Source organism: Misgurnus anguillicaudatus, chromosome 13, assembly GCF_027580225.2.
Source record: "Misgurnus anguillicaudatus chromosome 13, ASM2758022v2, whole genome shotgun sequence".
NCBI classification, from domain to species: Eukaryota; Metazoa; Chordata; class Actinopteri; order Cypriniformes; family Cobitidae; genus Misgurnus; species Misgurnus anguillicaudatus.
In genome coordinates this window covers 14,636,852-14,649,360 of record NC_073349.2, presented here as the reverse complement: position 1 = coordinate 14,649,360, position 12,509 = coordinate 14,636,852, and the positions used below count along the sequence as shown (strand labels likewise).

Genomic DNA, 12,509 nt, shown 5'->3' with positions numbered 1-12,509 from the left:
CGAACACACTTTATTTAATACTTTGTAGAAAAGCCTTTGTTGGTGATTACAGCTTCTAGACTCTTGTATGGAGAGACTAGTCGTCTGCATTGCTCAGGAGTGATTCTGGCCCATTCTTCCACACAAATGGTCTTTAAATCTTGAAGGTTCCTTGGGCCTCTTTTATAAACTTTGATATTTAGTTATCTCCATAAATCTTTTATGGGATTTAGGTCAGGTGATTGACTGGGCCATTCAAGCAACTTGATTTTCTTTCTTTGAAACCACTTCATTGTTTCCTTGGCCTTGTGTTTGGGGTCATTGTCATACTGAAATGTTCATCCTCTTTTCATTTTTAGCTTTCTGGTAGAAAGCAGCCCCCAAACTTAACTGTTGCTCTGGTGTTCTTGCTTGCTTGTTGTATAAATAAACTAAGTTTAAAGAACTTTGTTGTTATTTGAAGAGTTTCGTTGCAAAATGAGATAAATAAATTTTTTAACATTTTTGACAAAACATGTTTATTATTATGTTATTATTTTGTTTTATAGTGCTACTTAGCTGTATTTTTTAAGTTATGAAGGTTAAAATCAAAACAAACCAACTGCAGTTGCATTGAAATGAATTGGAATGCACAACCAAAAAACGCGATTTCTGAACAATTAAAAAAACGGTGGTTATCTCATTTTGCAACGAAACTCTTCATTTATTCTTAGCGAAGTTTACCGGAAGCTTAGTGCGGACCACGACAGCCGCTTGTTTATGTTGTTACTGCTAAAACCGTCTATAGGCCATCAATTAGGACTAAAGCAGCTGATATCAATTAGTACTGATAGGGGGCAGGGTTTCTCTTTCAATACTGACAGATTTCAAGTGATCTCCTGGCTTTCTATGCCATTTTGCACCTTGTTCTCTTCATGTGTTCAATACTTATTCCCTGTGTCATTTCACTTTATTTATTACGACTCAACTTGTATACTTAAATGTTCCGAGCCAGCGCACGCATTTGGGCAACAGAAGTGATGTTATTCCCCATTGGTTCTAACGTGTTAGCAACTCAGAAAGTTTATTAAAACGATTTCCCAGCATCAAAATGTCTGGTTGCGTTTGATTGCACTAATATAATATACTAATATACGTATATGTATCTGGCTACTTATTGGCCATCTGCTAACGTCTTCTATCCACTCCAGTATAGTACACAGATCTGGTAGCTGTGTTGATAAAGTCAACTTTTTTTAAATAACTTTTTTCTATCCGTGTTGCTTCACTGCTGATTCTTGCCATACTTTCGTTGCCAAAATGTGTGCGCATACGCTGCCACATCATCATTGTGTACAAGCAGTAAAAAGGTCTATAAGTAAATTTCACTTAATTGAGATTTCGTGCAATAGAGGTACGGACGTCACGTGACCTGTTCTGTGTATGCCACCATACTGGCAGGCAAGGACAGCCGAGAGCGAATATGAAATGAATGGCGCCAGCAGGAGTTTCATGGCAACAGAGTTCATTGCCCAGCCCAGTTATTTTCCACATTTTAAACTCTTTCATGTAATTTCAGGGTTACTATACAACATAAAACCCTCATACAACATGTTGAAATAGTAAGGTTTGTAAGATACAAACAGTCTGGTTTAAAATTATTGTTCGATACCAATGCTACAGCACTCAAACTCTTTACAGTTGCCTGCCCAATTGTGGCGTTTAGGCTTTGTGACGTCAACTGCAGAAGCCCTATAGGCACTATACTGCAAGTATTATATTAATTGTTAGTTATGTAGTCAAAGAGACAGTGAAAGAAACAATGAGTAGGCCTTATGATGAAAGTGTTAAAAGGCAAGAAAAAGTTACAGTATGAAGAAACCTGGCAGGGGAAATTTCTGATGTAACTTGATAATCAGGAATATATTTTGAATACAGAGTGTATGAGATGCTTAAAAACCCACTTTACTCCAACACAATTATTGTGAGGCTCACAGTAGAGCAGGAATGCTTAAGTTCAGGGTTCGCATAGACGGACGGGTCGCAATCCAAGGCGCATCCTTTGGGAAATTTGCTATGTATTAACTCGTTCTTGAAACACAGCGATTTCCCCAGTGCTTATACCACCAAAACCAGAGGGATCCACCTTTGAGCGCTGCGTAGTTTATGAACTATGAAAGAAAAGTTACAAAAAGAAATATTACTTTTGGCACTCAGGTATCTTGTAGAGGATTCTTTCTCTCTCATTCACAAGCTGTTTTTATCATTGTCGTTTCTCAGTTTGATGATGGTTTACAGGCACAGCATGTTGTACATTACTGGGAAAGCAGTTGTAAAAATCTTCCCGTAAACCCGGAGCACGTTCACTGAAGAAAATAACTGTCTATACTCTTTGTCAGTAATTTTAAACACATGAGACAGAACCATATGCATGTGTATGATAAAACAGAAAAATATGTATTAAATGTAGCCTGCTATGGTTTTTGCTTATTTCCACATGATCTAATTTTAAAATGTATTTTATGCATCATTTACAAATTTTTTATAAAACTGGATGCACAAAATAAATGTAACCTTAAAGTTCAGATTTCTGATACAATCCACATTCCTGTGTGTGATTTATATTGCAAAATCTTATTGGTGGCCATAAAAGTTAAAACATATGGCATTAAGTAAAATAAAAAATAAATATTAAATTACTTTATAACTTGATGTTATAAACAAGGCTGGAAATGGCAGAAATTCAATGGGGAACACTGTTTTTTTTTTTTTTTTTGGAGGGGGATTATTTGAGATGACTTCATAGATGGGTATAAAATAAAATATTTTTTGTTTTAGCATATGTTTTCTTCAGTATTTAAGTCACACAAACTATTAACAATTTAAAAATAAATTTGTCCTTAGGTTAAGAAAAACATTTGTAGAGAGTGAAAATTTGGATATTTATTTTGAATAAGAGGAAAGATCTGAAATTAAACTGCTATAACAGTCATACAGTGCCACTGTGACTGTGAAGTGTCATGTGACACGCTCCATGATGCATTATAAAATAGTTGTAATTAAAAAAAAATCATTTTTAAATGCTATGAAGTTGTTTAAATATAATTCATTTTCAACTCCACCATTTTAAAAATAAGGAGTTTTGGTTGGAACTCAATTCTCCCTCGAAATTAATTCCAGGGCTCTGTCCCCCTGCGTTCCCCCCATTTCCAGCACTGGTTATTAAGTAATTCAATACTTTGATTATTCTGATTCTGATTACTGCAAATTAGCTTCTCCAATACTGCTTGCAAACAAAACTCACAATGAACAAATTAGTTGATGCCAATACAATTGCTAATTTTAGTTCATTGTGCATTAACAAATGATAACAGTTACAACTGATTTTAACAACACATTGGTAAATACTTAAATTAACATCAACTAAGAATAATAAATGCTTTAGATGTATTGTTCATTGTCATTCCATGCTAACTAATGCATTAACCAATGTTAACCTATACAAGCTTATTGTATTTCATAGGTTAGTAAATGTTTAAAAAGGTTAAAAAGTCTTACCCTGTGTCCCAATTCGAAGTAAATAGTAGTCAAAATCAAAATTTGATTTAGTATGTCCCATCTCTATTAATGCACTCAGATTTACATACTTTCACATCACAAAAACAGTGCATACTTTGAGAGGCAAATTGGTACGCTGGGCTAGAAAGCCCAAGTTTATTCTTGCAGCATTACTGGATTTGATCGCCACCTACTGGAAAATATCTAATTCATGACTTTAGACTTTACTACTGAAGAGTCATAAAAAATATATCAAACACAATTTGAAGAGGTAATAAGTAGGAATTTATTAATGAAAGTGCTTGGTGCATTGTCAGTTAACCACCTACACAAACAAGTTTCATATAGGATAAATAAAGTACTGCACTGTGGAAAATATACACATGCACAGACTGCATCAATTCAGATATTAGATAAATAACATCAGTAACATTTATACAGTAATATTCAAGAAATAAAAGCTTTGCATTTTGGGTTTATATGTAATCTTTAATCTGCTTAAGTTTGTTATGGTTGTCTTTATTGTGTTGTACATTCCTGTCTTCTTTTCCAGTGTGTGATGGTCTTTATCCTGACTGATATACAAAGCACTGTGCTGATATTTAGTGCATTTCATTTATTTGAGAAACCCTGTATTTATAAATAAATGTAATTTAGTGAAGTTCCAATATTTCATTATCTTTTGGCATTACTGATATGGAGGTGTATAGACTGCATTAACAAATGGAAGACATTTTTCTCTTATAAAGGTCAAAGTTGCATATAGACACAAGCATGTTTTGATTGAAGATTCACCCTATAAAAATTATTTAAAAAAAATGTTTTACCTACATTTTAAAAACAAATGAGTGTACACTTTAATGTTGATTTTGGGTATAGCACCTGTTGTTTAGATCTGTTCTGATGTGTGTGGTCCTTCTCTCTGGATCTCATGCATTACGGACTGCACCACCTCAGAGGTTGTGCCCTGTCCTCCCAAGTCAGCTGTGTGCAACTGTAAGAACATAAGAACTTATTAAGACAAATGCATATATAAGCTATATAATGAAAAGGTATTAGTAATATTGCAAATGCTAGTACTACTTTATAGTATTATCTTGAACTACAGCATGCATACGGCTGTTTAAAATATGCATGCATCATACCCGGATTTCAGACAAAGTTCTCAGGACTGCATTTCGAATCATACTGGCATGTGCATGAAGTCTAGAAAATGGTAAAAGAGGGAAGATAGCAAAACATTTAACCAACAGAGAGACATTGTACAGTTTGTGCAAAAGTTTAAGTCCATTTTCAGTGTAGAATGTAAGTGTTGTCTTGTAATTAATATTTTTTCATATGCCACCAACACTGTTTTATAGATGAAATTTCGTACACTGCATGGAATGAATACAGACAAAACGTACTTCAAGTGATCGAGCATCAAGCAGCTGGCCAGCAGTGTGGCTGTAGGGTTTGCGATATTCTTGTTAGCAATGCTTTTCCCAGTGTTCCTAGTGCCCTATAAATCAGAAGACACTTGTGATGCAATCACTTTAACAGCTATCATATTAAATTTAAGTTTTGCTTTTTTCTTACGTTCTCAAAAACAGCATAGTCCTTGCCGTAGTTGGCTCCTGGTACCAGACCTGGACCTCCAACAAGTCCAGCACACACATTGCTCACCACATTTCCATAGAGATTAGGCATCACCATCACATCAAACTGCTGGGGCTTGGAGACAAGCTATGACAGAAATGTAGATTTTACTCGTTACTGAGTGCCATATTTCAAAAATAGTCCTTAAATCAAATCTGAATCTTTAATAAGTTTAACTTTTGAGTATATCTATAATCTTTCACTTATCTGTACAGTTTGTACCTTACCATATACAGTACTGTGCAAAAGTCTTAGTCCACCACCACCAGCTTTGTTGTGTGCAGTGTTTTAATGTCCATTCATATTTATTTTTCACTCTTTTTATTTATTCACAATATTTTTTTTATTTTGTGAATAATTTTTTTTAAATTGCAAGTATATTATAGTGTGCGGGAGTTTTTTTCCTTTCTGATACGACCTAATTGTTGGTCTTTTTTTCCTACGCACCTATTCACTACAGGTGTGCGATGGAGTTTGTTCATTAATTCACTCTTTTTATTAAAATACAAACAGAAAATACAGGAAATATGTACACAAAATTAAAAACAAAACAATTTTCAGAACTAAAATGTCTTCTTCAGGCATCAATCAGTATTTAGTGTGACCTCTCTTGGCACATCTTGAGCTTTTTTGAGTCCTGAAGTAATTCGATTAGAATTAGGATTTAATTTCATTTAGGTTTAAAGGCGGGGTGCATGCTTTTTGAAAAACACTTTGGAAAAGAGAGTCCAAAACACACTTGTAGCCAATCAGCAGTAAGGGGCATTTTTACCAGTGGTGTCAAAAGTACTCATATTCATTACTCAAGTAAAAGTATAGATACTAGAGTTTAAAAAGACTTTTGTAGAAGTTGAAGTATCAACTCAAGCTTTTTACTCAAGTAAAAGTGAAAAAGTACTGGTTTCAAAACTACTTAAAGTATAAAAGTAAAAGTAATGTAAGGAAAAAAATATCATTACGGAAAAAAGCCTAGGCCGCACCACAGGGGCCTATTGTGCACTACCCTATCTCCTCTAAAAAATGTTTCTTAAGGCCATAATAACTATAGTGTCATATTAAAATGTTATTGTTAAAAAAATGTGGGATGCACTAGGGCCAGGGGTATGCAATGTCAGTCCTGGAGTGCCGATGTCCTGCAAATTTTAGCTCCAACCCTTACAAAACCTTGGCTACCTGTAGTTTCAGGTGACTTTTTCAGGGGCTTTTGATTAGACCTGGAGCTAAACTCTGCAGGACATCAGAACTCCATGTTGCCTAACCCCGCAACTAGGCTATATCTGTTTCAACTGCATACGGTATATGCCCATTAAAAATGAACGCATTTTAGTACAATGCAAACAAGTACATTAAAGCAGTGGTTCTCAAACTGGGGGCCGCGAGATGGTGCCAGGGGCCCCAGTTTTATAATATTTCATGAAATACATTACTTTATTATAAATTCTGTGTGATTAAACCTCAGAACAATAAGGCTACTAAACAAAATCAATACATTTGTATAATTTAACATGTTTTGTTTAATTCAAAATTTATGTTTTAGAATGATTTATGTCATAATTTTTTTGGGGGGGGCTGTGAAGGAATCCACTGTACACAAGGGAGGCGAAAAAAAAATGGTTTCATAACCACTGCATTAAAGAACCTTATATGTGTACTACTGAGCATTATATATAAATATTCAAATATTATAATGGTGCAAAAAGTCAAAATTCAGAGCAGGGCCGCTGCTGGCCAAACTTTTACAGTGGTGCCCTCTTTAGTTAAAAAACAACAAACTATAGTATGTGTGAGCATAGAAATATGCTATTGTTATCATTTATAATTGTATTTTGACAGCAACACAATCTACAATTACACACATATGCAATTATATATTAAAGCCTATATTTCTGCATCTGTACCAGTGTAGCTAATGGACGTCAGCTTAATCTAATGTGACAAAGCTGATCTTACATGTCAGTGTAAATCCAAGTAATTTTGAAGACTGTCTTTCTTGTAAGTAAATTAAAAGTCAGGTTTAAGGAAACAGCTGATGTCTAGTAACAAAAGCAAAAGTTGGTATGTATGGGTATGTGTTTGATTGATTTAACACTCAAGCATTTAGCTAAGTAGGTTTTGTTAATGCAAATAAAATGAAGGGCAGTTATTACAAAACAACAGATGTCTTTAGCATAGATATCTTTGCCATGCTTCAAAACGCAACGCAGCACAATGTCATTTAAGTTGAACAACTGAAGTTACATGATTTAAATTGGTACATTGTTGTACTATTTAAATCACACAGATGCGTTGGTGTCAGCAGCCAGCTATACATTTACACAGGCTTGTGAATGTGAACTGACCTGAAAGTGATCCGCGAGTTTTATTTCGTCCTTTTCCATTTGAAGGCAGAGTGCCGCGTTCTGTTACTGTACAAACGGATGGCGGATGATATCAAAGCATCGCGAGAGCAAACTGCTCCAACTGCTTCGCAGGCTTTCTAATCGCTCTCGCGGTTCTTTTAAGTTTATCTTTGCAGCGCTATCGAACAAACTTTTGATCATCTGCAGTCAGCTGGGGGGGCGGGGATTGCGTACGGCGGGGATTGCGTACAAACCAATAGGGTGTCGGAATGGTGTATGTTTATACTTCTCATCCAACCACATTCGGATTCATCCGGATGATGCAATTTTATCAAGATAGGTTTGGGGTTTTTTTTAACGATGACAAGCCGGAATGTAAAAAAAGAAAACAAGCCGAAATTAAAAGAAGTAACGAGGCGATTTTTAAAATGTAAGGAGTAGAAAGTACAGATAATTGCGTGAAAATGTAAGGAGTAGAAGTAAAAAGTCGTCTGAAAAATAATTACTCAAGTAAAGTATAGATACCCAAAATATCTACTTAAGTATTGTAACGAAGTATTTGTACTTCGTTACTTGACACCTCTGATTTTTACCAACCGTCATCATTGCATGGGCTGCTTATGTGTGGGACGTGTCTATCAAAAGAAGGTCCAGATTCTATTGGGGTAGGGGTGTGTTTGTTTAGGTGATTTCAATTATCAACATTGGCTTTCAGAGATTATGCACCCCGCCTTTAAGAGGCCTGCTATTGCTAAAGTGGAAAGGGAGTTTACCCTAAATATTCAACATTTCAGCTTTTACCTTTATACATGTTTTAATACGGCATACAAATTTCCTGTATTTTCTGGTTGTATTCCAATGAAGAGACTGAGAAATAATTATATATGATCACTATACAATTGCTAAAATAACAAATATAATGTGGGCATGGTGGCCTAAGACTCTTGCAAAGTATTGTACATACTTACCTGCATAGTGGTATTATCCACGATCATGTTATCAAATGTGATATCAGGATATCCAGCTGCAACCTCTTTACAGCACTGCAGAAAAAGGCCATCGCCCAGCTTCCTATCAAGCACAGGAGCAAACCATCCCAAATAAACCTGATATGAATACATTTTTTGGAGCAGTATTTTTGGCCAATGATTCAGTGCCACAAAAGTAACATGTGGTGAGCGAGGAGACATTCAAGTATAGAGGGAATCTTACATGATATTAGCTTTGTGTACAGCCGTGACCTTACGGCGTCCTTTTTCCCTGGCCAATTTAAAGGCATATTCAGCAATCCGCAATGAATTCAGACGCGTTATTATCTTTAAACTCTCAACAACCCCAGGAACATTCTGAAAAAGAGGCATTTTACAGGGTTAGATCAACAAAAAAATAAAAATTTGGTATTGATTCACTCATCTTCATGTCAAACCCATATAACTTCAATTAAAGTGAATGGCAACCGAGGCTATCAGTCCCTAACATTTTGGTTAACATCTGGACAGAACAAAATAAGTCAACACAAAAAAAGTGGAAAAAAAGTGGAACAACTTGAGGTTGAGTAAACGATGACACAGTTTTCATTTTTGGGTGCGTAGTCCCTTTAACATGAGAAATAAGAGATATTGCAATCCTTATATTTAACACAGACCTCATGCTCCAGGCTGCTATATTCTCCTTCAGTATTCTCCCTAATAATGATGATATCAATGCCTTTGTGATGGGTCGGGACTCCGGGAAGTGTCTGACAGTGCATCACATTAGCATACAGGTCCAAAGATGTCCTATGGGAGTAAAAAAAAGTAACGCAAATTCTCAACCTGAATTAGGCAGATATAACAATTCAAGATCTTACCGAAGCAAATTGTTCCTGGATTTATGAGATGGAGGAAGGTTGTGATTGGTCTCTATGTTACCTATAAAAGACAAAGCTCTGATATATAGCGTATACTGCAATTTTTTTTTGCCCTCAACACTGATTCATGCCCACCCTTAAGTGCGACTCCATTCCGTTTGATTGCAGTAATGGCGTTGTTGATGTCACTCTCAGATGCAACAGATGAATCCACATTGACAATCTCAAAATCCACTGGGACACAGCAGTATCTGTGAATAGCATTTTAAGCCAAATAAGAAAACTTTATTTATTACATGCTATTAAAGTGAGAAAACAGAAGCTTTATCCTCAGACCTGAAGAGATCTCTGACGTGGTTCAGTAGTTCCGGCCCAATACCATCACCAGGTATCAAAGTCACAGTGTGTCTGCCCCCATATTTAGCAGGAGGAGGCTAATGAATAGAGATGCAAATCAGATCATAGACAAACGGAAGCTAAACTTAAGCGCCAAAAGCTCAGTTATTAGTTTATTAGATCTATGGCCAATATCCAATATTAGGAGAAAAACGCTCTGCCGATACAGATTATAGGAAGATATATTGCCGCATTCTTATTGTAAGTCTGTCTTTCCCATATAAATGAGAATTAAATAAGGTTTTGCCTCAATATGCTTAATTTTTATCATATATCAATGCCATTTTTTTAACTCAAGATGCACAACAGTATTGTTTTTTGTAAGGGATGATTGTAAAAACTACTTAAATGTCCAAATATAACTAAAGTCCTTGTTTGGGAAACTGCCCAACTGCAATACCTATAGATTAACAAATATAAAGAAAGATATGTTATGGCTGCTTATATATAACATATCCTATTGCACCTTGTGAATACATTTACTGTAGTATTGCTTGTCGTACGCAGGGTTTCCCACAGCACTTTTCTGTTCGGGCGGCCCACCTAAGCTGGGAAACCCTACCACCTTAACTAGGTCGTAAAAAAAAACCAAAAAAAAAACAAAAAACAACATGGTCGAAATGAGAGAAGAGAGAAAGACATGGTCCGTCACTGTCTGGAGGATAATTAGCCATTTGATAGAACATTTAATTCATTAATTATCTAGTATGTGTTCATTTTCTGTCATAGTTTCTTCAAAATTTAGTTTTATTTGAGTGTTTTAAATAAAAATATTTTCATCATGACGCATACGCCCCGCCCCTTTGATTGCCATGCCCCCGGCCCCGCCCACCAGCACAACCCCTACCACCTTAACTAACAAATTTTCTGCGGGAAACCCTGCGTACGTTTTTATAACTCTAGCATGTAATAAGTTCAGTACTAGTTATGCCTAGTTAAAACCTGTAAGCAAATGTTAGTTCCAGTACTCACAATTGTCTGGTTGTGGTTGGTTGATGAGATGTGGGACAATCAGGAGAGAACAGGAATGGTTAGTCAGAGGACAGAGTGAGTGGAAACCCATCTGCCTGGTTTTTGGTTACACAAATTAGCTTTGGCTTTTTAAACAAGCAAGGGAAAAGCAGCTTGATGTTAATACAGAGCTGAAAAAAAGCTTTGCTTTAAAGCGCTCGATTAAAAATATCTACTCCAATCTGTAATGCATGCCACAACAAAGATGTTTACTTTTTACAAAAACACCAAAAACAATCATTTCAAATAGAGGATACGTAACTTAGTAAGGATTGCTATAAAGACAGTAAAATGGCAAGAAAGGATACATGCTTTAGTTTGATTTTATACAGTAGGTGAAAGTACAAAGGAAGGGAAGTGAGGTCAAACATGATTATAAATTAGGAGAAACCATGCTGACTCAAGTACACACACTTACAGTATACGAGGACTTCATCCTCTGGCAGCAAACCGCAGGTCTCAGCTGGTATTGAAATATGAGAGGGAAAAAAGCACAAAAAATTGCACCGAGACAAAGGCATAATTTATAATGACGATTTTCTTTTGTTTTCTGAGTGTAATTTTATGCTACTTCACATTATTAATGATTCAATCCTTCTTAGGTTGCATTAAATGTTCACTTTAAATATCTCATTAAAGAGGCGCTCGGCTTGACACCTGTAGCGCGTGCAGACAGTGACCTTGTCGGTGGCTGAGCGTTTACTGGAGACGTTGCTAACAACAACACTGATTTTGTTGAAATCCATAATTATTTTCTGAATTTTATAAACTAATTGTGTTTGATATAATTTCATTTAAGGGAAAGCTTACGCTGTTTGCGGTGAACTTTACTCCGGTCCACGGTTGCAGACGCTTGGAGAGAAAAAGCGCTGACATTACCGCTTTTGACATGTTGCTTGCTCGGAGGACGATATCGCGCTACCGCTACAGGGTCTTCTTCTTCTACGGAACCGCTCCAGGGTCAGATCACACACCGCGCTAAAAATCGACGTGCTCTCTGTTTGAGTCAGATGTGCTTCTACAATCAGTTTACGCACAAAGTCAGGATCCAATTTCATCACAAAAATAACTTTGGCGCCCCCTTGTGTTTAATGTTTGAGTATTTGAGCAAAACACAACATGAAAATACATTTTAGTATACTTTAGTATATTCACTCTAGTTGTCTGTAGTAAAATTCCAAGATACTAGTGTTTTCGAACCTTACCATAGTAAATAAACTATCCTACAATATTTGCTAATTTTTCTAATTCACCATAAAACAACACAGAATACTATACATTAACAATGTGAAGTAACCAATGTAATATACTGCATTTTATGCTATATTATATTCTTTATTCTAATTATGTATATATTTATATGCCATATAACTATACTAAAGTATACTACATTATTTATTTATTTGATGTAGGTGTGCTTAAATAACCATAATGTGATATATAAAAATTGCTTTATATAAACTATTTGTGTCTGAAATATTAAGCAACATTTCCTCTTTTTTACCCCAGATTGAGTCGCCCTGTACATATAGCAGTGCACTTGTTGCATTTAGTTGAGAGGGGAGACTCATTCAGAAGCCTGTCAAACCACTACATAATTCCCTTAATTGTGTTTAACATTCTCACGCAAAAAAACTGTAACAATTTATAAAAAATATATTCAGACACTAAGTGTAAACAGCGAGGGCAACTATTTCAAAGCAGTTTTTGCAACTACACCAAATTTCCCTATCAACTTCTGAATGAATCGTTCCTTTCGG

At 35.7% G+C, this 12,509-nt stretch overlaps 1 protein-coding gene across 4 annotated transcripts; it reads right to left on the bottom strand.

Annotated features, from left to right (window-relative positions):
• Positions 1-3,788: 3,788 nt before the first annotated feature.
• On the bottom strand, positions 3,789-11,789 carry LOC129430272 (isocitrate dehydrogenase [NAD] subunit gamma, mitochondrial). 4 transcript variants are annotated; one of them, XM_073875124.1, is made up of 13 exons: positions 11,560-11,789; positions 11,162-11,212; positions 9,679-9,776; positions 9,478-9,593; positions 9,343-9,403; positions 9,139-9,271; positions 8,706-8,839; positions 8,462-8,564; positions 5,095-5,241; positions 4,923-5,017; positions 4,662-4,722; positions 4,399-4,510; positions 3,789-4,146 (listed from the first exon to the last, which is right to left on the bottom strand). In XM_073875124.1, the coding sequence occupies exons 1-12, from the start codon at positions 11,638-11,640 to the stop codon at positions 4,406-4,408; spliced, it is 1,185 nt and encodes a 394-aa protein (XP_073731225.1). In that variant the 5' UTR covers positions 11,641-11,789; the 3' UTR covers positions 3,789-4,146; positions 4,399-4,405. The 4 variants fall into 4 exon arrangements, with proteins under 4 accessions (XP_073731225.1, XP_055043348.1, XP_073731224.1 ...); XM_055187373.2 differs by lacking the exon at positions 3,789-4,146 and adding an exon at positions 4,218-4,312 and having other exon boundaries at positions 11,168-11,212; XM_073875123.1 differs by lacking the exon at positions 3,789-4,146 and adding an exon at positions 4,218-4,312 and having other exon boundaries at positions 11,560-11,788.
• Positions 11,790-12,509: the final 720 nt, after the last annotated feature.